Source organism: Sus scrofa, chromosome 8 (assembly GCF_000003025.6).
Source record: "Sus scrofa isolate TJ Tabasco breed Duroc chromosome 8, Sscrofa11.1, whole genome shotgun sequence".
Lineage (NCBI taxonomy): Eukaryota > Metazoa > Chordata > Mammalia > Artiodactyla > Suidae > Sus > Sus scrofa.
In genome coordinates, this window is record NC_010450.4 from 105359641 (window position 1) to 105385859 (window position 26219).

Consider the following 26219-nt stretch of genomic DNA (forward strand, 5'->3'; position numbering starts at 1 on the left):
AATCAAAATTACCAGGACAGCTGAAAGTTTTCATTCTAACTGTAGTTATTTCATTTTGAAAAGTAATTGCACTTTTAAAGTTAGGTATAGGTTTATGAATAATATAATAGTCTGAGGTATAATAGCAGGATATAAAATCTCACATCTCTCTAGGCCTCTGTTTCAATTTTAGCTGTGAAGTTTCTTTAACTAGATACAAAATGTATTACCACATTTTACATTTCAGATAGCAGTGTCTCATAGTTTGTTCCTATTGTCAGAAGTGAAAGGCATGTAACTCATACAATTCTTAGCCATCATGAGGCAGAGGGGTTAAGAGTATTTGCTCTTACTTTTTAGGATGGTTAGAGGAAACTACCAAAGCTAACTTCTCCATGAGCAGGTATAAAATACTGAAAGAGGTGTCTTTTCTACTCAATGCTTCAAGTTTCCTCCTAAAGCCAAAGGGAATTCCAGTGTATGTCCTTGAGCCTAAGATTTGGTCTAACATATTTAAATGGGTACGTTAAAATTCTCTTACTTTTCTGCAAACCCTTTTCGTCTGCACATCTCACTTTGCTGTGGCCAAATTTAGTCTTTGCTGTGGACTCTCAAAATTTCCTCTTCCTACTACAACCTCATCCACCACCACCAACTTCCCATTCTTTGGCTGTCTCTATTAGCTCCAAAGATCTCAGGATGGACTGAACTGTTGCTGGTACCCCTCATTCTGCACTGGATAGCTCTGTGGCAGCTTCGCCTGAGTCAGTGGTGAGGCATCACTAGGAAGACAGTTACATGAGGGAAATTAAGCTCTTCCACACAATTCCCTTGTGCAAACTTCTTAGTATGGAGCTCACCTTCTAAGCATGGCAAGACCCAGCAGTCCCACACAGCCACTGTGGAAAGTGCCCCTCTCTACTTCGTGACACTATTGTAATTAAAATTTTGTTTAAAAACAGTGTCCCCTATTTAATTGTAGACTCTAGGAGGGTGAAGAGAATGCTTCTTTTTTGTCTATCATTGAGTCCCTAGTGTCAGGCACAGAGTAAGATAGCACCCAACTATTTGTGGAATTAGTTGAGGGGAAATACAATGGCATATTAACCTTATAGGTTAATTTGACACTTCTACTTTTTTCTAATGCCATAAATTATTTTTAAGGCTACACATCACTATTACTGTGATTACAATTATCTATAAATTTGCTGGATTTAATGTCTCTGTTTTATCTAAAAACTAAGAAAATATATTCATACCATCCTAACACTGGATAAAAAGCAACTATGATCAATTTTAAATCTTTACCCACCCAAAGATACCTTTCAATTAATCATTCTGCAAGCAGTCTTCAGGTATTTATTGAACACCTGCTTTGGGCTTAGTGCTATACTAAGTGCTGGGGATCCCACAGAAATAATTTTAGGACTGATTCTTGTCTGCTGAATCATGGTTTCTACTAGGGAAAATAAGTTTTGTGAAACAACAGCCAACATTATATCACACATAATAAGTAGTGATTGTGATATACAGACTATATCTGTTACAAGTTTCAGAAGAAAGAGTAAGAGGGATTAATAAAACTTATGACAATTAGTGGCACTCTCTAAGAGACATGGTGCTTGAGGGGGACATGACAGGATGGGCAGGATTTGGATATGAGGCTGAGGTGAACATGTCAGGCATAGGAACCTGGCAAGGTTTAAGAAATGCAATACTTACAGTATGTTTATTTTAGAGTCAGACTAAACTAATCACAAGGTCCTATGGGTTGGATTTAAAGTGGAACTATTTCATTGAAAGACTTCTGTGGGTAGACGAATGTCCTTGGAAGTGATAATGAACACAAGAATGGAGTGTCGACTTGGAATTAGCATTGGATATATCTGAACAGAAGAGAGACAATAAAAATAGTGTTTACGGATGACTAGTGTAGCAGTGACAGCCAGAATGGACAAACAGCAGTAATATGAAAAGAGAGAGCACACGCTGCATTGCACAGAGTGAAGTAGGTGGTGTTGGGGCAGTCTCGACTAAGATTCTGTTGCCTAATCCAGGTGGAGAGTGGTCTGAGTCTGGGCAAAGGTGGTTACCAGGGAGAGTGAAAACAGGGACTTGGGAGGAAAAGAGAAAAGGACATGATTACTGGTCGGGGATAGGCAGGCTTGGGGACTAGAAGAATAAAAGTGCCAGTAATAAAAACACCATAGTGCAGAGTAGAATTGGCTTGAACCAGTGATGGACAGTTAGGGTTCAGGCAGGCGACTAAAGGATGTGTGCAGAGAGAGCAAAATCACAGTGTTCTACAAAACAGCTGGATGTTGACAAATAAGAAAGTCAAGGAAGTATTGGACATTGATGGATCACAGGCAAATCTAAATATGCGACACAACTTGATTCCTTAGGGAAGTCCTTCTGAGCAACTCCACTTCCCCCTTTAGGCCAGGTCCCCAGATTATACATTCTACACTTTGACGCTTTTATCGCAACTCCTATTAAATTTTATTAGCAACATTATTTAATGTCTCTGTTTTGTTAGACTGAACTTTCCAAAGGCATAGGATTCTTATTATTCCCAGTAACCTTTCAAACAAGACACAGGAGGAAAACATTTTTAAAGGTCAACAAGTTCAACAGGCAAACACTCCAGTGTAGTGATGACTGTGTTCTTGAAGTGCTCTCACAAAAATACATGGAAAATTTCAGACTTCTGCATGATCAGAAGGGCTTTCTGATCACTACAGAACAGGCACCCTAGCCTGCATGTCGGAGGGTTTCCATGGACACATCTGTCTGTCTTAGAAAGTACAGAGCTGACAGTTGTGGTTGAATTTGGCTACCTATTAGACCTATGGTGAGGAATACGGTAGATGACAATATATTACATTTAGAATAGGCAGGCATTGTGGAAGAGTCACAGCAGTCCCAGGAAAGTTGCAAGGCTTGGCTAGTTGTGGACATCACCACCTCATCAAGCTTTCCTAGAAGGCACACTGAAGGAAACAACATCCTGTGGGAAGGCAGAGTAACAACCACCGCAACACTGTAATATTAACAAACACTTACTACATGCCAACATGGTCTTGGGCTCTTCAAAGGCTAAGTAACCTGCTCAAGAAGCCACAGTGTGCAGTAGCTGAACTTATTGTGAACTTGACAGCCTACCTCAAAGATACTATACACCTGGGATGGCACCTGCAACACATCCCTTTCATGCCAGGAACAAGGAGGGAATGGATTATCAGGAAGCTCTTTTCTTTTGATGCTGCAGTTTCTTCATGAAAGTGGGGATACTTGTGGTATATACTTAATAGGGTTCTGAGGAAGATTAGAAGATACAGGTATAAAAAGCTCTTAGAAAATTGTCTTGCACAGACAATGAATATACTAAATGCTACCTGCTATGATGGTGATGACATAAATAACATCTGAAATGAGAGAACTATCCTGATGATGGCCAATAAAAATGCACTAAGTGGAGTTCCTTTTATGGCTCAGTGGTTAATGAACCTGGCTAGTATCCATGACGATGCGGGTTTGATACCTGGCCTCGCTCAGTGGGTTAAGGATTGGGCATTGCTGTGGCTGTGATGCAGGCTGCAACTGTACTTCTGATCCAACCCCTAGCATGGGACCTGCATATGCTGGAGGTACAGCCCTAAAAAGCAAAAAAAAAAAAAAAAAAGATAGCTACAAGCATTCTTGTGTAGGCAGAGCTGTGGGAAGTACAGAAGTCCATCTTTGATGCAGGAATATTCAGATGGGTTTCAGTGCAGAGGAAGAGGCCCAGTAAGAGGTATAACCAGCACCATGTCCATCCTTGGGCTTCTTCTTCTAATCCATCCTCCTTTTCCCAGATGAGCTGACATATTCCCTGGCTTTATTTATCATCTACGCTCCCCAAATTCCAAATGCTTATTTGCAACTCACACCTCTTTTATGAGCGCCAGGATTTCAAATTGAACTATCAAATTTATATAATAACAACTGCTCACAGTAACCATGCCCTTTCTTATTAGAGACCAGTCACTCCTTAGCTCCACTGGAACCATGTCGCAAGCAAACTCAACCTGTCCATGGCTGAATTTGTGATCTATCCTCTAAAATCATCTTTATCTTTCCACAACCACCTAGTGGCTCATCCTTGACACTTTTTTTCCTCACTCCTGCTTATCTAAATAGAAGTGCTATCATTTCCATTTTCCAAAACTCATTTGACCCAGTGCACCTCTCCCTTTTTCCCAGGCAATGTCCCTCTCGCTTGAACTACTGCAATGACTAGCCTCACCATAAACACTCCTGGCTCCCTCTATACTTTTCTCTCCAGCATCACAGTCCAAATCTGATTGTTTCTTGCCAGCTGAAAATCCAACAATGGCTGCCTATCTCACTTACTGATTAAAACCTAAAGTCCAACACACGTCCCTCAAGACACTGAGGTATGCTTCCCACTCTTATCTCTCAGGCCTGATTTTGACGGCATGCTCCCTGCTAATTTCCAGGTAAATGCGTCCTCTTTCAGTTCCCCTGAAGAGGTTACAGCCTCTTTTCTGCCTCAGGGTCTTCTTACATGCTGTTTTCTTTGGAAGTTTCCTCCCCTGTTCTCCTTTGGCTTCATCCTCCAAATCCTGTGGCCCGAAGCAGAAGTGTCCCTGCCTCACAAGAGCCTCCCTAATTCCCCAGATCTTTCAGGTGTCCCTGTAACACCCTCTGACATCACCATCTATTTGAATTCTGCAGCACATTCCATAGTTATAATTAGTCATGTGATTTTCTGTGTAAAATTTCTTCATAGTTTGGAACTATCTGTAAGCACTTGTTCTGTTCACATCTGTATTCTTGATATCAACACAGTGCCTGAAGATAGAACAGCCCACCGAATACTTAGTAAATGAGTGGAAAAGAACCCCTACCAAATTTTACAAGTAACAGCTGCCTTCACAAAGTAGGGCAGTCATCAAGTAAAACTATCTTCATGAACGGATAGCTCCATCCATCACACTAGCCTCAAACTGTCAGGGTGATAATATAAACACTGTAAATGGCAGTGACCACCTTGACCACAGCCATACATCAGGCATATCCAGACCATACCCTTCACTGACTCTTATTCAAACCCCTATGTTTCCCATTCTGATATTTTTCAGAATTTGGAGTGGTTAGAGTTGTTTTGCAAATGCATCTGTTTTTAAAAAGGAAAACATCTGTTTTCCAACAAGGAGACATTAGCCATTGTTTAATTATCTACCATTAATGAAAGTCAGAGGGAACAATTACTTTTTGGAATCACAGGCCATTCCATATACACAGTGATGAACTGACTATTAACAAACATACACTTTGCAAAGCATTGCAAAATCTGCAAGGGGAAGTACCCAGTTGTCACTGTAACCTATCTTTTTTCTTCCACTAACACCCACCGTTATCCCAAAGTAAAAATCAATTTCTAAATGAAATAGAATCATGTTGGCAGCACAAGAAATGTGAAAAAAAAGATTGCCATCTGGAAAATGAGTATTAATAACTAAAGAACTTCAGGTTCTAACATAAATGAAAGATATTTAAAAGATCTTGACAATATTCCTCTTTCACAAAATTAACCATATTTTATAGTGTTGAAAAATGCATTGGGAACCTCGAATATATTATATGAATTTGCTAAAAGTAATTTAGCAATATTAAAAATTGACAAAGAACATGCCTTGCTCTGAGAAAGAATGTGTGAAATTGTGTCATATTAATTGAACCCTGCTGTGGTAGGCAAGTGAGATGGTGATTTGCATGGTGTATGACCAAGAATATGCTCTGTCTTCAGAACTGGGATTTTTTTTTGTTGTTTGTTTTTATGATGGATGGGAGAAAAGCTGCACTTGGGGGTATTAGCTTTGTTTGATATATTCAATGGAAAATGACTCTTTATTGCAATTTTCCATCCTTTGTTATTTAGAAACTATGAAGGAAAGAATACATTTTGTTCACCTCCCTCAGTGTTATGCCATCCAGTGAGACAAGAGAAGAAAACTATCCCACTGCTGCTTGCTGTTTGTTCTGCTTGTGTGACTCAAAGGGGGAAATGTCTGCCTATATCCTCTGAAGTTCAGCTAGAATGTATGCATCAATGCACGCCTAACTGCAGGGCATTCTGACTACTGTCAGTGCAGTTTTCAGGGTATAATTTAACTCTTGTCATTTTTATCCTTCTCCAGAGTCATGAGAACAAGAGATTATTAACCCAGGATCTCATTGTTTGCTTGGACCATAAGATGTAGAATTACAGATCAGTTTTTGGCTATGTTTTAGGGCAGGTTATAGAATCCAGAGAAGCAGAGGCAACCAATCCTGAGAGAGAAGATAATGCAGCGAGGAGAGAGGAGGAATGAGAGGAGAAATCAAAACATATGATGGGAGTCCTGAGGAGGCCTGAGGTCCTGGCTCTATTAGTCTCTGCCCTATGGATTCATCAGTGAATAAGTCAGACAGATTCATCCTCTGTTTCCTTGGGCATCTTTCAGAACAAGTGATATCCAACCCAAATGGTATAGCAAGAAAGGAGAAAGAAATCACCTAAACTAGACTGTACATACCTCATTAGGGAAGGCACCACATGTAATGGTCCTGGAAACTGCTTTATGCCTGGCACAACAGTAGGTGCTGCTTAAATATTTCTTGAATAAATGATCATTTCATACTTAAGAATAGAAGTGTTAAAAATGATTGGAATAGGACATGAATTTCCTATTTCATTTCAACAGGCATATCAAGCACAAATATTTGAAACCTATAGAGAAACAGTGTAATTTAGTTGTTAGAGCATGTGCATTGGATCCAGACTTAAACTGAATACCAGGTTTATCACGTGCCAAGGATGCGATCTTAAGACAGGCAGGTCACCTCGTAGCACCTCAATTTCCTCATCTGTGAAGTGGAAATATTTACAGTTATCTACCTCAAATAATCTTTATGAAGATCACATGAGCTAAAAATTAATATATATATATAAAGTACTTGGAACAGTGCCTGGTACAAGTAACCATTCTATGAGCCTTAGCTGCCGTTTTAATAACTTATCTATTTCTAAAAATCTAGGCAAAAGCATTTATCCTCAGTAAGTTCAGTTTTTCATTATTCTCTTTTTTCTTTTTTTTTTTTTTTTTTACATGTCCGTTTGTCCTATCCTCCAGAACAAATTCTACAGCGTTGGGCAATACAGAGGATAGGAAAGGATCTCTGAGATCCTCAGTTTCCAGGGGAGGGACCGATGTTCAGAGCCAGCAAAGGACTTGTCCGAGCTACAGCTCTCATGGCAGAACCAGGCTTAGAATTCAAGTCTAGCGTCATGTTCTCAAATACTGCAATCAAAGAAAAAGATTTAAAAGTGAACTGTATGTAAAATGGATACTCATCATGGATACTGAGATGCTAAAAGGTTTTAGTACAGAACTTCAAAACTTGATTTTTTGACAAGGTAGTGAAGAGTTATAGGCCTCCGGAATTTGTAGGAGTTTTTGTGAAATAATTTCTTATACTCAATAATTACAGCAGGTCCAGACCTTTCCTCTAGTTATACAACATGCATGAAATTGATGAAAAAGGTTTTAGTACAGCATGAGGAATATATCACTCATTGTGACATCCCATAGCCTAAGAATATAGGTTTTTTTTTTTTTTTTTTTTAAATTAAAAACAAACAAGCAGACAAACCAACCAGCTGGTTTTCTAAAACCAATTCTTGGGTATTCTAAGAGAAACTTCAGTTATGAAACAATTTTGAGCACCATTCGGACTAGTTACCATTACAATACAAGCTGTTACTTTTGTGGCCTGGCAGCATCCTCTACTCTATGTAGGTGTTCAGAGTTCTTGCACTTCACTGTGGATGCTCATCTCCGACAGCCACAGCACAGGTTAAGTCAGCTTCCACTGTATTCTCCCTATTGTCTAAACTGATAAGCAATTAGAAATCCAAGGCATTTATTTAGCTGAGAATAGTGTTTTTACCACCTATTCTATTTCCCTCTTTTTTTTTAAAAAAAATCTTTTATTTATGTGTATATTTTTTTTCTACTGTACAGCATGGTGACTCAGTTATACTTATATGTATATATTCTTTTACAGTGCATATAGGTCACAAAGTATTTTATACCTCAAATTTTACTTAAATTTAAAAGTTGCCCCTGGTTGCCAATGAACAGTTGAGACTCAATCAGGATTCAAGGAAGTCATGGAAGATGCCCCGAATTAAGAGAAAATCTGTAATTTCTTTATGGTTTTAAAATTCTGAAATGACAAGTCAACCTTTGACTCTACAGATTTTACCTCATACTAACTTCTGCAGCAGAATATATTGTTCAGAAAAAAGAACTTCAAATCCCCTATTTTTTTCAAAAAATCTTTTAGTTATGCCACAAATTAAAATTTGCGGTACTCTTCAGAAACAATACTTTTCTTAAGAAAATGTATTAAAAGAGAAGGTATACTATACTTGATTGAACTATAACAAATCTCTCCAGAAAGAGATAAAAGTTTTGTTTTATCTAAAGTGTTTTGGCAACATGATAATCTTTATTCTAAAGACTATAAAGAAAATTAACTTATGCGACCAGTTTAATATCAATATTTACTTATACAAAGAAAGAAGTCTTCTGTTTTATCATCAAGACCATAAAGAAAAACAATAAAAACATCATAGAGATGGCAGGTACTGTCTGAGTTAACTGGAGAAAGAAAAGGAAAAGAGCTTCTGTTAAGGCAAGCCTCTCGATATGTTCAGTTCTATTTTCTAAAAGAGTCTCTTTCAAATTTAATTTTGAAATCTCCTCAAATACAACATTAATAGAGAGTTGAAGAAAGAGAAAAAAATGCCCTTCAGCTGAATATCAGATGTTGGAGAGATTATCTTCCACATCATTCTGCTCTCTTGTGGTGAACAGCACTGTTCAAGAGTTGATAATATGATATTTTCTAAGAAAAAGAAAAAGTGGATCTGAGATCAGCCTCTCATGTGTCTCAAGACTGGATGTGTATTTTAATATTAAGATACAGCTGTTTACATTACTTAGGAGTGATTTCCTCAAAACTCTTTCACATTACATATGCAGCTTTACTCCAATATGTTTCTAAAGAATATGGATAAACATCAACTTTAAATGACTTTGAGGTTTAAATAGTTTCCAGATATTGGATCTAGTTGGAAGATGATCTAGGTAAACCTCTTAAGAAAATGTAACTTAGTTCCTCAAAAAAAAAAAAAAAAAAGTGGATGTATTACATGAAAAATACATATATTTTCTTTTAAAGTTTCTATATTCAATACCTAGGCTATTTCTTGCCAGTTGCATTAAATTTTATTAATTATATAATTTTAATTAATGTTTATAAATGAATTGTGTCAAATAGGAAGATTTGTTGAGGATCATTATTGTCTATACAAGTGGTTTTAGTTTAAACCTCTGATATTGCTCACAAATTTCTAGTCCATCAAGCACAGACGTGTCCTGTTTAACAAATCTGCTGCAGAATAATTACAAGTTGCTGGAGATCTTAAACAATTATAAGTGATCATCCCTTTAATACTTTAATTTTATAAAAGAGAAGCTTTAAAATTACATCAGAATGAGAAGATATCTGTTTCACTCAATTTAATTAAATGCTCTGTTTCTTCTCTAAGGATAAAAGTAAGCACTTGTTCAATCCTGAAATTCTTAAATTAATTGAAAACAAAGTTGTTACTCCTAAATTTATAAGTGAGCAATTAATGCACAGTATAAATAAATGGATGAACTTACCTGGAATTAAAATTGAAAGAGCTGAAAACGCTTGAGAAAGTTTCAATAGAAAAGAAACTGAAACAGCAGTATCCACCACCACCGGCTCAGGCTTTTGGCTTTACAAGTGGCAGCAGTAGCAGTTCAGGCCCAGTAGCCATGTGTTATGTAACATCTCATTAATATTAGCCATCAAACTGCTACCAAGCTGGTGAGGCACTAGAGGGCAAGAGTGTCACATGCAAGACCCGTCGCCAAGGGACAGGCTTTGGTACCACTTTGGCAGACAGATGCTAACTAAGCTGATAAATAACAATACCTGAATGCAGCAGCGAACTTGTAATGTTCCTCAAAGAATATTTTACATGTCAATTTGCTGTCTAGTTGGAGTTAACAGGTTAATAAATACGCATAAGCAAATAACCAAACCATGCAAAACTTTCCAGATTCTATTTACAAACCTACAGTCATCCAGGAGGCTTTTTTTTTTCATTGTCTAAATAAACTTATTTAAAACAGGAGAGGAAAGGATGATTAAAACGAGTTTCAGGACCTCTTCAAACCACGAGAAACTTGTCCTGACCGTGCTCGCCACTTCTGGAGTCCGTATTTCAAGTCCCCCGGGTCCGGTGTCTGGGCGAGGACCGCCTGGTGATTCCCTCGGGCTTCGGGCGTCCGCTGGATCCTCGTTCCCGGGTCCTCGGCCTCCGCGGCTGCTCGCGGCGGCTCCGACGTCCGGGCGGCACTCGTGGGCGACCCGGTGCTGGGAGCTGGGCGGCGACCACGCGCAGGCAGCCCTTCCCCTCGCACGCCCGGGTCCCAGCGGACTTGGCTGGTGGACACCTCGGCTGTTCCGGGAGCACGGGCGGGGCCCAGCCGGAGCGGCTGCGGGGCGAGCGCGGCGGGCGCGCGGGGGACTCCTGCGCTCGCTCGGATGCGCTCCGCCGACCGGGGACCCGCCTGGCCGCGCCGCCGCCGCCCTCACGCCGCCTCCCGGGGCGGGCGCCACCACCTCCCCGCTCCCGGCCCGCGCGCGCCTGCCAGCCGGGGGAAGGGGAGGGGGCAGGAGCCGGGTACTGGAGGCTCCTCCATCCGCCTGCCTCTCACCGCAGTCGGCCCAGCTGATCAGCCTCCGGGAGCCTCGGCGTGGGGACCCCGGGCGTCCCCCACCCCGCGGGTTACGCTGTGTGGGAAGTGGGTGTGGAGTCCTAGAGACGCGCGGGGAAGGTGGAGCAAGCATATCCGCGTCGTTCCCTCAGGTCGCGTTCCTGCTGGTGACACTGGTCTTGGCAGTGCAGTGAGGGGCGGGGAGCTTCAAGGTTGTAACCTGGGAGCTGCCTCTTTGCCGGCTTTCTAAAGGCCATGTGTTCCAGCTCCTGAAGACAGGTGGAAGGCCAGCAATTGGAGGGACATTTTGGGTACAAGGTGTGAAGTTATGCTCTTCAAAACTATAGATTGGTTAGGAGCCTCAATGGAATGATTTTTTTTTAGTCCCACTTTGATCCATTAATATAACATATGTGAAAGTTCTAATAAGTAGGGGCAGTGAGTCCACTAATGATAATTAGCAGTGGGTATTTGTGATTGTGCTTTCCAGCTACTTAACTCCTCTTTATGGCAACAGTATTGCCTTCATTTTGGAGTATTGAACCAGCATCCCTCAGCCAGTTTGCTTCAGGTAATGTTAACCACTGCCTTCACTCAACTGGGTGACCCACGACTCAGTTCTAGCCTTTGGATGTGTTTTGTCCTCCTGCTAGGTAGGACTGATTTACAGACAGGTATATGAATGAGCCAAATCTGGCCAGAGACAAGAAGGCACCGTTTTGGAGACTTTCTTTTGTCCCCCTTAGGAGGTAAACTCTCTTCTATGGCACTTTGCAGAGTGAAATGTGTGCTTAGAGCTTTTTCGTGTTGCCATGTGACATCTGGGAATGAAGTTAATATTCAGGATAGCATACCTGAAAGTTGGAGAAAAGCTAAAACTAGATGGGAATATTTGAGTTTCGAATCCAGCTGTTGCTGAAACAAAGTCTTAACGCTGGATATTTTCAAATATGAGTCAATAAATTAAGATTGGTCTTAAGGCAGCTTGGGTTGAAATTTCTGCCGTTTGGAACTGAAAGAGAGCCAAATGTTACAGAAATTAAATATTTGGTCATCTATTAAGTTTATGGGGACATTTGGGTACTCTATAGAAAGACCTTCGATTAGATCCTGTCTTGAGTTTGAAATTTTAGAAAGTCTGAAAAAAAAAAAAAAGTTATTCCTTCTGGAAGACTCTGGAAATGTCAAAGTGGTAGATTTCTTTCATTCTTTTAAATTTTTTAATTATAGTTGATTTACAATGTTCCTTTAATTTCTGCTATACAGCAAAGTGGCCCAGCCACCCATACACACACATACTTTTTTTTTTTTTTTCATTTTCCACCATGTTCTAACCCAAGAGACCAGACACATTTCCCTGTGCTGTACAGCAGGACCCCATCAGCCATCCATTCTAAATGTAACAGTCTGCATATACCAATCCCAAACTTCCTGTCTGTCCCCCTCTCCCCCCTCTCCCCCCTGGCAAACACAAGTCTGCTCTCCATGTCCATGATCTGTTTCTGTTTTGTAAATAGATCATTTGTGCCATATTTTGGACTCCACATATAAGTGATATCATATGCTTTCTCTTTCTGACTTACTTCACTTAGTATGAGAATCTCTAGTTTCAAAGATGGTAGATTTCTTTTGCCAGATGACATATACTAAGATTTTTAAGTTAATTAACTTTATTGTAGTTCCCTCCAGAGTCTTGTGCCTTTTGAAATTTAAAGAAACTCTATCTGTCTGTCTGTCTGTCTATCTATCTGCCTACCTATCTACCTTTTTTGGCCTCCTGCAGCATATGGAGTTCCCAGGCCAGGGATCAGATCCAAGTCTCAGTTGCAAACTTTGCTGCTGCTGCAATGCCAGATCCTTAACCCACTGTGCTGGGCAGGGGACTGAACCTGTATCCTGGTGCTGCAGAGGCAGTATAGATACCACTGTGCCAAAGCGAGAACACCTATATTTTTAAAAAAGTATTTCTTTTTCAGAGAACTTGCTCTGTCATCCAAGCACCTTTACATTCATTATTCTACTTATCAAAAAAGAAAAAAATAGAAAAGAAAAAAAACAGAAATTATGGAACATCTACTAAATGGCCCTGAGATTACAACAATATTTTTATGAGAAAATAAAAGCAGGAAACTTCCCTGCCTTTCAGTTACTTATGTGTTGATATAGGGATAGGAGGTCAGGCTTGTCTACAAGATTTCAGGAAATCGAAAAGATTCATGGATTGATACATTCCTGAATATCTTTAGGTATATATCTAGGTTCAGAAATGGCATTCACTTTTCTTTCCCTTTCTGTCTTTCCTGCACAAAAACAAGCAAACAAAAAAATAGAAAACTTCTACAAAATCATATCTTTAGTATTTGGGGGTGTTCTTCAGCTAGGTTTGATTAGAGGCACAAAGTTCCTGATGCCTTGAAAAATTGCTACCTTCACCAGTGACTGCCACTCTAACCATCTATTTGGAAGTACAGACACCTTTGGGTTCTGAGGTTTCTTCTTATGAGTTAGTTAAATCTTATAGCTCTATTCCTCAAATTTTTATCTGTACACATATGAAATTTAAGCCCGTATAATAGCAGATCGATATGTTGCCTCTATTTTCTTCCTCTTTACTCGCTTAGCAGAAGCTAAAACAGCAGTGTCAACCATTGTCCCCTCTAGCCCTCCCCTCCTGTCTCCTTTCCCTATCTCAGGAATATTAAGGCAATATTTTTTTCCTCCTGAGAGATTCTAACTTATGGAACACTCATTATAGGCAACAAAGAACTTGTGTCAGTGGCTGAGGCAAAGGTGGGGAAGGTAATCTGGTCCAGAGACTTGTATTAGCAAAGCACCTCAAACTTAGTATAATCTCCAAATGAGCTTATACAGTATTTTTTAATGTGATAAACATGTTAAGTTTAGCCTATTCTTATGGGATATACCACAGTTTTTGTATCTGCCTTTGGCATATCTACCATTACTATTTACGGAAATACTGGGGACTTCAAAAAGGAATAAGTTCAGGCTCTGTCAGCCTCTGAGAAGCCCTGAGACAATGTGAAATATGTTTTTCAGAAAACTGATTTCAAATCAAAAGTAAATTAAATATGTGTAGACACTATTAAAAATAAGAGAAAAGAACAAAACTATAGACTTTTGCATATTGAAATATTTAAACTTTGTATTTAGTCACTCTGAAATAAGACATTGAATGATGGAGGTTTACCAATTTATGCTTCATATAGTTTAAAAATTGTTTCTTTTGATATATTTTGTCCTTTATCTAAATACTTCTACATGGTGGTGATGATTAGGAAGGACTGGGAAGCTCATCTCAAGCTGCAGAGTCAATTTCTAATTTTTGGTGTCTAGATTAAAGCAATATATTTAACAGATTTTTAAAACTGCAGGTGTTAATAGAGAATACATTAGTATTTCTGACCTGAAATAGCTAGGAAGTGTAAGTATTACCTTCCTTGAAAGATACTCATCTTGGATTTATAGTTATAGTAATTAATGACACTGCAAAGTTACTGAAAGCTGATGGGATTAAGATTTAAAAGAAAGCACATTCGGAGCTCCTTCCATGGCAAAGTGGGTTAAGAATCCCTACTGCAGCAGTTTGGATTGCTGCAGAGGTACAGCTTCAATCCCTGGCCCTGCACAGTGGGTGAAAGATCTGGTATTGCTGCAGTTGTGGCTCAGATTTTGTCCTTGACCCAGGAACTTCCATATGCCATGGGTGTGGCCATTAAAAAAAAAAAAAAAAAAGCAAGCAAGTAAGCATATTCTAGCTGGAAAGGAAATGTACCCATCTTTCTTTATTGTCTCAAGAAATGCTAAGTGAAAATAGATCAAAACTGAAAAGCAAAAGGACTGATTAGGAGGAAAGGAAAGGGAAGTGGTATCTTTCTCAAAAGCCAGAGAAAGGTGAATTTTACCTGCCTCTAAGTCTCCTTGCAAGCATGCCTGTGAAAAGTGTATAAGTTTGAATTAGTAGTAAGAAAATTTCATCATATTTTATAAAACTCCAATTTAAAGCTTAGTAGACCAGATTGGAGGGGTGGTCTTCAAACTTTAGTGTGCAGCAATATGCTCTGGAAAGCTTACTAAATCACATGTTGCTGGGCCGCACCCCCAGAGTCTCTGATTCATTAGGAGTGGGATAGGGCTGAAAGATTTGCAAAAGTTCCCAGGTGAAATAGACATTACTTATCTGAGAGCCCCTGGATTAGCACATTACTAAGAACACACGCTGTGTCTTTGTGTAGGTCTAGAAGAATGAGCATTTTATTATTTAAATTACTTGGTTTTCAAAACTAATTCTCTTTTTAAATTTTATTTTATTTATTTTGTTCTTTTTAGGCCTGCACCTGCAGCATATGGAAGTTCCCAGGCCAGGGTTTGAAGCAGAGCTATACCTATCAGCCTACGCCACAGCCACAGCGATGCCATATCTGAGCCACATCAGAGATCTGCACTGCAGCTTGTGGCAACACTGGATCCTTAACCCACTGAGTGAGGCCAGGGATCGAACCCATATCCTCATAAATACTAGTAGGTTCTTAACCCACTGAGCCACAATGGAATGGGAACTCCTTAAGTCTCTCTTTTTTATGTTAATCATGATAAATATACACTAAAGTCAAGATTTGGCTTCTCATATAGTCAATTAGGTAAACTATCAGTGAAAAGAAATGGTTTGTTAAAATAGATAGGGCCTTTGGTATAGTGGCATAGTAAAAAGTAGCTAGATTTGAACAGAGGAAAACAGATGCTGCCCTCTTACCTCTTTGAGTGCTGCCTCCCCGGCTGGTTCATTTTGTGGTCACCACTGCCCCAGGTACAGGGCCTTGCACAAGAGTGTTCATTTAAAACATTGTAAAGAAGAGAAGGGTATTATTTTCTTAGATAATAGGTCATGTTTTTCACTGTCTCTGATAAAGGAGATCGCCTTACTACATCTTGTCATTAAAATTTGTTTTTATTCTTTAGCCAAAAATACCTGTATACATTATCTTCTATCATTTCTGTTTAATTTTCAAATGCTTTGTCCTCAAATAGCTTTTCCTGGAGTTCCCGTAGTGGCTCAGCAGAAACGAATCTAACTAACATCCATGAGGATGCAGGTTTGATCCCTGGCCTCTCTCAGTGGGTTAAGGATTGGTGTTGCCATGAGTTATGGTGTAGGTCGCAAACATGGCTCAGATCTGATATTGCTGTGGCTGTGGGTGTAGGCCAGTGGCTGCAGCTCTGATTTGACTCCTACCCTGGGAAACTCCATATGCTGCAGAGGCAGCCCTAAAAAGAGAGAGAGAAAAAAAAAAATAGCTCTTTCCCAACTAGTTTAAGTTCTTCTGTGCTGATCATAATATATGTAGTTTATTGCCAGCCTTGGGTGATGTCTGTTTGGCAGTATAAACATATTCATATCTATAGGTTTGACATAAAGTATGAAATAACTATTGTTTTATTCCATATTAATGAGGAAATACAAGCAATCATCAGATTATGAAACACACTTTGTGAGTATTCAAAGTTGTATCTTGATATTCAGGCAAGACCAAACATCATTAAGGTGTTTCTTTGATCTAGCTTCCAACATTAAATCATCATTTTATAGCTTGGCCTCATGCTATGTAGTACAAGAGAGATTCATTGTGAGAGTAAAATGGATGATTTCTCTTTCAATTTGTGTGAAAACAGCCTTCATAAAAAGATCCCAGAATACTTTCCCTATCACCGTAGTATGATGTTTCTCCATTATATCTGATCCTTCGATTTCAAGAGGTTGAGGAAAATAATAAATATTCAGAAAGCAGGAGTTGTATGAATTAATTTTATTCTGCTCCTCTGAAGGTATGTCTTTGAGATAGTGATATGAGAAGTTGTTAGGAAAAAAAGAGAAATAGTATGTTATGGATTGACAAATCCAATATTCTTAGGCTTGAGGCTTGAGGCTTTTGGATTGAATTATCTACCAAACATTTGAATTAGAGAACTGTGAGTATAAAAAACGAAAATTTAATTGGGAAAGGGAAAATTTATGCACATAGTTTTTCTCCCTCAGACATGAGCAAGTGCCCTCTGTAGTAACAGAAGAAATAGAAAATGGAAATTCTGCTCACTTAGCATTAAATTTAAGTATTGCTCAGCATCTTCTGCATTCTGAGAGAAAAGGTAATAAATGCCCTCATTCATTTTTTTTTTTGTAAAATCCACACTTGAAATCAAACACTTCCACTTAAATGAAATGAAATTACTGGAACCTAATGGTTAAACCCAAAGTATTTTTCTAAAAAGTCTCACTTTAATTGTTGGGAATCCATGATCATTTTGTTTTCCCTCCATAGGATACAGCTCAGCCCTCTGAAAAAGATAAATAAATATGGATTGGGCAAATGAATCTAGATCTTAAAATGTTCTTTTCCTTAGGCTCTTTATGTGAAATATATTTAATTTCTAATAGATTCCATTAGCAGTTTGTGCCTATGGATTTATGTGTAAATTACTTATTTAGAACATTATTCTTTTGTTGATCAGGGCAGAGAATAAAGTTAGTGAAGACCCTCTAGATTTCTAAAACTTGTTTTAGAGCAAAAAAAAGAAAAAAAAATTAAACTGGGTTAAAAGATTTGGGGTGGTAACAGAAGTATTTTTTATTCAAGCCTGACTATTCTGGGGGCAACAGCTTTTTGGCTCTTGAGAAACTCTTAACTTTAACCCAATATGTAAAACTATTACTTTTCAGTATAGGATAGAATTTAAACCCAATAAAGCCAGGAGAAACATATCAGTTTTATTTATATTACTTTATAAATAATAAGCTGTGTATGAGCATTTCTTGAAGTCAGTATTGGTTATTTTATATACATATCCATCACTGTGAGTTTTATGTAACTTTACCTAAGAATTAACCATTTGGACAAATAGTGATGATAAAACCTTTACACAATAATAGCAATGAGAATGGCAGTAAGACAGAAAAACACAATTAAGCACTTGTCACATGTTAGAGCTCTGTGTATCTGTGTTATATAATCTATGTAAAAGCTCAACAAAGTATATTATAATTGTGTAGAAGCAGAAAACCAAGCTTAGGAAGTAATATTCCACAGTCCAAGCATACTCTGAGGTATGTTAGGCGATAGAGATAAAAGAAAAAAAGATGACTGGCAGAAATTTAATCCCAAAAGTCAGGCTCATTTCATTATTGTATTAGTTATATTTATACTATCATCAAATATATATGGGATATCTACATATATGTATATAATATGCTGCATAAATGTAGTGTGAACTAGAAAGATTGCAGCAGACCTTGCCCTTCTGATTTTCACCTTGTTATTACACAGCTAAATTCACAGTTAATTTAATTACATAATTTACAATCACCCTGTACTATTGTAAGTGCCACAGAGAAAAGATACTGGGTAATGAGAGTGAGTATCAGGCAACCTGAACTGCTCTGGGGAGAAGTGAGGGGGTTAAGATATCAGGGAAACTTACCCTTGGGGCTGACTTTCAATCTCTCATGGTACCTAGCTTAATTTCATTCTTTTGCAGGAAACAAACAAACAAACAAACAAACAAACCAAGGGTCCAGGGTAATACAGTGTGAAAGGTAGAGCGTGTATGTGAAGGAATTTAATTTCAGTAATATAGCAATAACCTAACCTGTTTTGGAAAGATCCCAGTTTAAAAAAAAAAAAATTCAGTGTTTACAATCACCTGACCCCACTAATTGTTTTCTGGAGGATTGGCTTGACTATGTAACTGATAATTTTTATAAACCCTTAAAATGGTGCAGCACCCTTTAGTAACCAAACCTACTATACCTTCCTCTGGCCTGTCTTCTCTTCCTTTTGTTCTTTCCTTTTCTTCATCAGTCCTTTTGCTTGGGGGTATGTTGAACACCACAGAGAAAGACCAAACAAAATGCATCAATTATCTAGATATTTCCACACTTCTGGAGCTTGGCCAACACTTAGCATTTGTGCAAATGAATAATAAACTCACATTTTTGTACGTCAATAAAATTTATTTCTTGACATTATATTGTAGTAGAATCTATGTAAAGGTATATAACCTGGGCCCCAGCTTGGGTTGTGCCGTTTTCCAGTTACTTAACTTTGGGCTGGTCACCTGGTAAATAGAGTAATGGACACTCATCAAGAGAGTTGAGATAAAAAAGTAGAAATGTGAGAAAGTGCTATGAAATTTGCAAAGGGATAAATGATACACAACCATTTTAAAAACAGAGTTATCAGGTTGATCACATTTATAAAAATGAAAAGATAGTTAAAAGACTAGGTCAAATTGATTTACCTGAGAATCAGTTCCTAGTGTACATGTGAACTGAACATGATATTCTTTTCAAACACTTTTCTTCTTCTAAAGGAATTTAATTTCTATCCTTCTACTAATAAAACTACAACTACAGGTCAAGTTAGTAGATGTAACCAGGGAACATCATTTTGCCACCTCCTAATCTATCCCAGACACTGTCATATTCCTCATCTCACTGACAGAACTGTGTTTAGAAGTTCTGATGGGAAGGTCTCTGACTGGAAGGCAGTCTGCTAATTATCTTCCAATATTCAGTCTCTCCTCTGACCACAGTAATAGCACTTGTATCAGGACATATGGATACCAAAAAAAAAAAAAAAGGCTGCATTTTTCAACTCAGTGTGGCTCAGCTCTAGCTAATGGGATCCAAGAGGAAAGATCGTGTGATTCTTTCTGGGAAACTTTCTGTGGTAGACAAACACTAAGAAGCCCTCATTATCTCTGTCTTCTGGGGTTCAGGTCCTTGTACCATCTTCCTCCCTTTGAGTGTGTGTGGGACCAGTGACTTGTTTCTAACCAATAAAATGTGCAAAGATGATGGGATATCGCTCCCATGGCTAGGTTATGTTACATAGACTCCATCTTGCCAGATGGCTAACTCTAGACATTCTCCTTCTTGGCTCAATAAAGTAAGAGGGCACACTGGGGGAATACATGTGTCAAAGAACTTCAGGGGCCCTCAAGAAACTGTGGAAGGCCTTTAGGAACTGAGGGCAACCTCCAGGCAACGGCCGGTAATAAGCTAGATCATCTGTCCTACAAGCACAGGAAACAAATTCTGCTAACAACTTGTCATCTTAGAATTAGATTCTTCCCTAGTTGAGCCCCCAGATGAGAATGCAGCCTGGCCAATAGCAACATTGCAAAACCCTAAGTAGAGGAACTAGCTAAGTTGTATCTGTATTCCTGACCCATGGAAACTGTAAGATAATAAATATCTATTATTTAAGTTGCTAAATATGTGATAATTTGTTTTATGGAATAGATAACTAATACACCCCTTCAGAGACAGTTGGCACAAGCCCTTCGCCATCTTACTTTCTTTCATGTCTTCTTCCATCCTGCTGCCTAAAACTCAGCTACTACTTTCCTGGACCAAGGACTACAATTTTGGGATGATGGAGCCTTCAAATGAAGACATCTAGGTTCCTAGGGAGAGAGGAATTCATATAAGCATAACCATTTATCTTGTTTGAGCCTTTTCTAGTTTTCTATCATTATTCCAAATAGTTTATTATTATTAACGGGACTTTGTTTTATTTTACTGTTTATTACAATAAGAACTTGTGTTTACTATTGGATATTTGGAAAGAACAAAGTATACAGAAGAAGGGGTAAAACTCATTAGCTTACATTCAGAAACATATCCATTAACATCTACAGCATTTTGATCTAACTTTTGAAAAAGACTTCCATAGCAAATATTGGTACCACTTAAATGTCATGAGTTCTCTGTCATTAAGATAGTTTATTGAAATGACTTTAAAACATCTGTTTGGAATGTGAAAAAGCCAATCAAACAAGTATTTGGCAAGAAAGAGACAAAATGTCCCACCTTTTTTTTTTTTTTTTTTCTCATTATATTTGAGCTTTTTAAAAAGTCAATTTAGGCCATTTGTTTTTATGTTCAGAAATGTGACCTCAGTAACTTAACAGATAAGTAAGAGTCCCAACCCCTGGCTATAGACGTAGAAGTTAATTTTTGGTACCCCAAATATGTAGATTTTCTGCATTCACTGATGAATCTTAGATTTTTTGCTTAACTCTGTGTGTGTGTATATATGTGTGTGTGTTATATATATATGCTGTGATTTTACTAATATTTTCACATGATAGGTTAAAAGTTTGCATAAACTCAAACTTACCATATTATTCATTGCTGCTTTTTAAAAGTTGAAGATTTACTATTCTTAGTTTGAGAGTTTTATTTTAAAAATTCTCAAGTTCAAGGTTGTTAGTAGTTATGGTCCTTCTCATAATAGGGCCAATGTGTCTTTCAAGCTGAACTCTTAGTTTCTTCATAGAATCTCTGATTTTTCCATCCCCCAATTCAGATTATTTCCTCTCCACATTACCCAGATGACATTAAGAAGCAGCCACTTTTTATATAATAAAACTTTCTTATTTCCACCTCCCTTCTGCTGATCTGCATGGAGTAGAGATTCATTAGCATTTTTGTTGGAAATTTAATTGATAAATACTGCTGAAAGCTGTAATATCTGTATTTTGCACTTATTAAAATAAGGAGGATAATTTTCTTTTTGCTTTTTAGGGCCGCACTCATGGCATATGGAGATTCCCAGGCTAGGGGTCAAATCAGAGCTACAGTCTCCAGCCTACACCACAGCTGACAGCAACGCTGGCTCCTTAACCCACTGAGTGAGGCCAAGGATGGAACCTGCCACCTCATGGTTCCTAGTCTGATTCGTTTCTGCAGCGCCACAATGGGAACTCCAAGAGGATCATTTTCAACGAAAAGTCCATGAATTTACCTCATGCACAAGGAAAGATTTAAGAAGAATATATAAAACTAGGAAATGTAAGTCTAGATTTTGGAAATCTGTAACTTTATCTTCTGAACCGAAGTCATGTTAAGGAGACATGGTTCTTGTCATTGTGCGTCACATGTTTCGTCCTTCTCAAGAGCAAACCTGTCCATGGTATCTTACTGTATTTCCTTTGAAAATGAGGAAAATAGAAGAAAACGATGCGAAGAGTACAATATGATGTTTTTAAAAAAATGGTAATTTATAGAAACTCTCCCATTCAAGGCGAAAGTGTCAATTAGCACTTAGAAGATTTTGTGTTCAAGAGTACTTCACAGAAAATAGATAACCAAATTGAAGCATTCCTCTTTAAAAATCCTCTCAGAGTATTTAGCTGTTTCTTTGTACCCTGAGCACAGGAGAGCACTGAGGGCGGGATCCCATGGTGCACAATTCATGCTTAGGCATTCCTTGTTTTATTGCACTTTTTAAAAAACTGTGCTTCGTGAATACTGCACGCTTTACAAATTAAAGGTTTATGGCAACAGTGCATGGGTCTCTTGATGCCATTTTTCCAACAGCACTTGCTCAATTCTTTCTCTTTTTCACATTTTGGTAATTCTTGCGGTATTTCAAGCCCTCTTATGACTTGAAGACTCAGAGGATGGTTAGCATTTTTTGGCTTGGAAGAATTTTTTTTTTTTTTTTTTTTTTGTCTTTTTGCCTTTCCTGGGGCCGCTCCCTTGGCATATGGAGGTTCCCAGGCTCAGGGGTCTAATCGGAGCCGTAGCCACCGGCCTACGCCAGAGCCACAGCAATGCGGGATCCGAGCCACGTCTGCAACCTACACCACAGCTCACGGCAACGCTGGATCCTTAACCCACTGAGCAAGGCCAGGGATTGAACCTGCAACCTCATGGTTTCTAGTCGGATTCCTTAACCACTGAGCCACGACAGGAACTCCATGGCTTGGAAGAATTTTCAAATCAAGGTATGCATATAGGTTTTTTAGACATGATTCTATTTCACGCTTAATAGATTGTAGTATAGTGTAAATATAACCTTTATATGCCATGGGAAACCAAAAAAATTTGTGTGACTTGCTTGATTGTCATATTCACTTTATTGTGGCCATCTGGAATTTTGGAGAACCTTCAGTATCTCCAAAGTATGCCTGTACTTAATGGAGTAAGTTTTTAAAAAAAATTAATAAATCCTCATAGTTATATTAGAAACTTAAAAAAATGGAAATAGATCTCCTAATTTGAAAATCAAAATGTAAGTGGGATTGAAAAATTGACTTAGTGGTTTGCAAAATACTTTTATAATCTAATAAGTCTTAGATGATTCTTTGTTTTAACTACACGTGAAGCACAAGTTCAAGATTCAGGCTTAGAGACATTCAAGTTAGTGGTAGAAAGAAACCTTCAGCTCTGATCCTTTAACTCCTTTGAATAAACTTCTCCCATCTTGTGAAATGGAGCTTTTATTTGTGGTGGCATGGTATTTTAAATCCATTCCGGATAATTTAGTTGAAAAATAGGAAACTCTTTGTTATTTAAATTGGAAAAAAGTTGGTGCTTATCCTAAATTAAACAACTTTTTTTCCCTTCACCTTCTGAAAAAAAAGGAAAGAAAGAAGAAAGAAGAAAGAAAGAGAGAAAGAAAGAAAAACTTTGTGCATTGTTTCTTACATTTGGCACAATTTTAGACATAGTCAGTTTTGTGCTTGATCAAGGTAGAATGGGCAGACGACTTTGCCTCTAGGAGGTAAACTGGAAAGCTGGTGAAAGGGGAGGAAATTTGTTTTTTCCTCATCATCAAGTTGCTTTATATATTTGATGTACAACTCCAGATTCCATTTTGTTGCAGTTTTATTTTCTATGTTTCTATGTAAGGTAAAAGATTCCAGTGATTTGCCATTTTAAGAAGAATTTCTAATTTCAGAGAGGTGAAGCCCTTTTAAAAATTAATTAATTAATTATTATTATCATTTTTTACCAGAGCACATTTAATGATGGTAAAGCAAATGCTGCTACTTGTGTATTCATAGGGTAGTTCTTGTTCAAGGTGGTGATGTCCTTGTAAATCTCACCATTGGACAGTGGTTGTGTTCCAACCCAAGGGTCATGTTTTGAGTCCTAAGCTATATCATTGACCACATACCACATCTTGATGGTCTTTCTCTGTAGCCAGAAACGCAATAATATGGAAACAGTCAAAGCGAGCACTGTGGAGCCAGATTGGTAGAGCTGAGTATTCCCAAGAAGAAAGAATGACATTTCTAATGGCTAATTTCTGTAAATGACGGCAAAAACTCAATGGACATTTTGCAGTTATATTTCCAAATGATACCACCTTGTTTGAAAATGAAATTAAAATATTTCGTAAAAGTCAATAGCCTTGTGGTATGGCAGAAACAGTATTGAACTTGGAATCAAGGGCCCTGAGTTCACTTTTATTTGAGTATTTCTCAAACAGACTCTCTGAATCAGAATCACTGGGAATATTTGCTAAAATGCAGATCCCCCAAATTCTGCCCAAATGAATTAAATTAGAATCTTGGTGGAGACATATGGGAAGCTGTTCTACCAATTGCCTTAAGTGATTTTTATGCACGCTAAAATTCAAGATCCTCTATTCCTATTTCTGTTTCTTAAATTTCCCTAAGTTTCTTTTATTTCCTAGCTATGTTGATTCTGCTAGTCTTTAAGTATTATATTTTGGGGGTATAGTAGTTATTTTGTTAAGATTATTATCACTTCTGTAAGTGAAAAATTACATTCTGTAGGTATAGTTAATGATTGACCTTAACAACATTGTAATCTTCTTTTATTTACTTCTCTGCTATTTTCAAACTGAAATTTCAGAAGAATTTAGTGCTGTGTGATTTCCCTTGCTCCTGATTTTAGAACATACAGAAAAAAAATTTCTTCCCATAAAAAGTATAATGTGGGTGTTACGTTACGCCCTTAGAAGGAGATAGATAACAGAGATGAAGGAAATACTCACACAACCTTAATGATCACACCGCCAACAAATCCTGCAATGATTCAACAGTCAGGTTTTATTTCAACAAGATTTTGGTACTGAAGAAAAGCACTGAAAATAAATAGGATGATTGAAGAGCTTTGAAGAGGGATGAAGAGAATAATAAAATGAAATTATTGAGGGAGGTATTAAAATCAGAGATGATGATGAATCTTCAATCCTCTGTAAGTACCACAAGCTTCATAAGGGCAGCAGATTCTCATAAAATTCCTCTGAGTAGCATTTTAGCTTGATTTAAATATATGTATATTACTGCTTCTTATTAACATTTTTTTTTCCCTCCCTCCTGTGGTATCCTGAGTGACTTGCAGGGGAAAAACACATAATTCCTTTGTAAGAATAAGGAAACCATAGTATGAAAGAAAATTTAATGCAGAGCAAGAAAGGGGAATGTAGAATCGAGTATGCTTTACATCGAGTTTGCTGAGATTATATTTGAAGACTCTGATTGACACTGTGATCTGTCACCATGTCCCAAAAGTTTACACTGGAGAGAGCAGATTACAATTTTTCATCTAACTTAATACTAATGGGAAAAATATAAAAACAGAAACTCAGCCTGAGGCCTTTCTGCTGCAGTAGGAAGAAAGAATATAATTACTTTTGTCTTGGGAATAAGGTGATGTATGTAGATCCGTCATTTGTAAAAAGCACTGGCTGGATATTAATCTTCCTTTTCCCACTATCTTTGTAGTACTCTCACTACTTAGAACCCTTGGGTTGCATTTGAGATTTTTAGCTTTAGTTATTGGCTTCCAATTCAGGATGTAATGATTTTTTTTTTCTCATCTTCTAAAGTGCATAGTTAAAACAATGAAGAACTGAAATCGGAATACCAGATATATCTAAGAACACTTAAGAGTATATTTATCACTGGCTAAATATTGGCTTATAACAACCAGTTAAAAAAAACAAATTGCTTCTCTAGAGTTTTTATAGTGTCAGATGTCAGAAGCATTCCGTTTTGGAAGTGGATAAACAAATAATTACAAAATATTTATAGGAATGTAAACATAGCAAAAATCAGCAGAGTTGAGGGACTTTTTCCAAGTGCCCTTTTAAAAGAGCTCATTAATCTATTTAACCTCCGTCTGTTTAATGCATGATATTATTCAACATGTGTCTTCTGCAATGTATATCCTTCTAATCCTTCTTGTAACAGCTTTAAGGCAGACCTCCAAGAAATAAATTATTAGAAAATGATTAATGGATAATATGTTGATTATGTATGATATCTATTGGTTAAGGTTGTAAGGCTCTCTCCTGCCTTAAAATGATTGATTTTGTCTCTAATGCTATATTACCTGATAAAAGATATTACTTATGGTAAATTTAGAACAGCTAGAATTTGAAGCATTTTTGTTTCATGTTTACTAAACCAACATTGTTGGCCAACATGAGGTAATTTTTGAGCATGAAATATCAAGTTATGTCATGTCTAATTTTTCTAATTCCAGCAGTCATTTGGAAGTTGTTCCTGGTCATAGATTAGGGGATGTGA

At 37.8% G+C, this 26219-nt stretch overlaps 2 protein-coding genes across 3 annotated transcripts in view; both read right to left on the reverse strand.

The window, feature by feature from the left end:
• Window positions 1-10427, reverse strand: part of NDST3 (N-deacetylase and N-sulfotransferase 3) — a 148724-nt gene extending 138297 nt beyond the window's left edge. The window contains exon 1 of one of the 2 annotated variants that reach the window (XM_021101656.1): window positions 9765-10427. The gene's annotated coding sequence lies outside the window, so the exon portion shown is untranslated. Of the gene's footprint in view, window positions 1-6563; window positions 7032-9764 lie in introns of those variants that run through there. The other variant, XM_005666900.3, reaches the window with a different exon arrangement.
• Window positions 6794-11071, reverse strand: LOC102165266 (translation initiation factor IF-2-like). Its single transcript, XM_021101657.1, has 2 exons — window positions 10297-11071; window positions 6794-6894 (listed from the first exon to the last, which is right to left on the reverse strand). The coding sequence occupies exons 1-2, from the start codon at window positions 10981-10983 to the stop codon at window positions 6853-6855; spliced, it is 729 nt and encodes a 242-aa protein (XP_020957316.1). The 5' UTR covers window positions 10984-11071; the 3' UTR covers window positions 6794-6852.

Coding starts and splice junctions, on each gene's coding strand:
- LOC102165266 (XM_021101657.1), bottom strand. CDS start 10,983: ATGCTTGCTCCACCTTCCCCGCGCGTCTCTAGGACTCCACACCCACTT. Junction 6,895..10,296: donor GTTTCTCGTGGTTTGAAGAG/GTCCTGAAACTC, acceptor TCCACTTCACAG/ATGAGGAAATTGAGGTGCTA.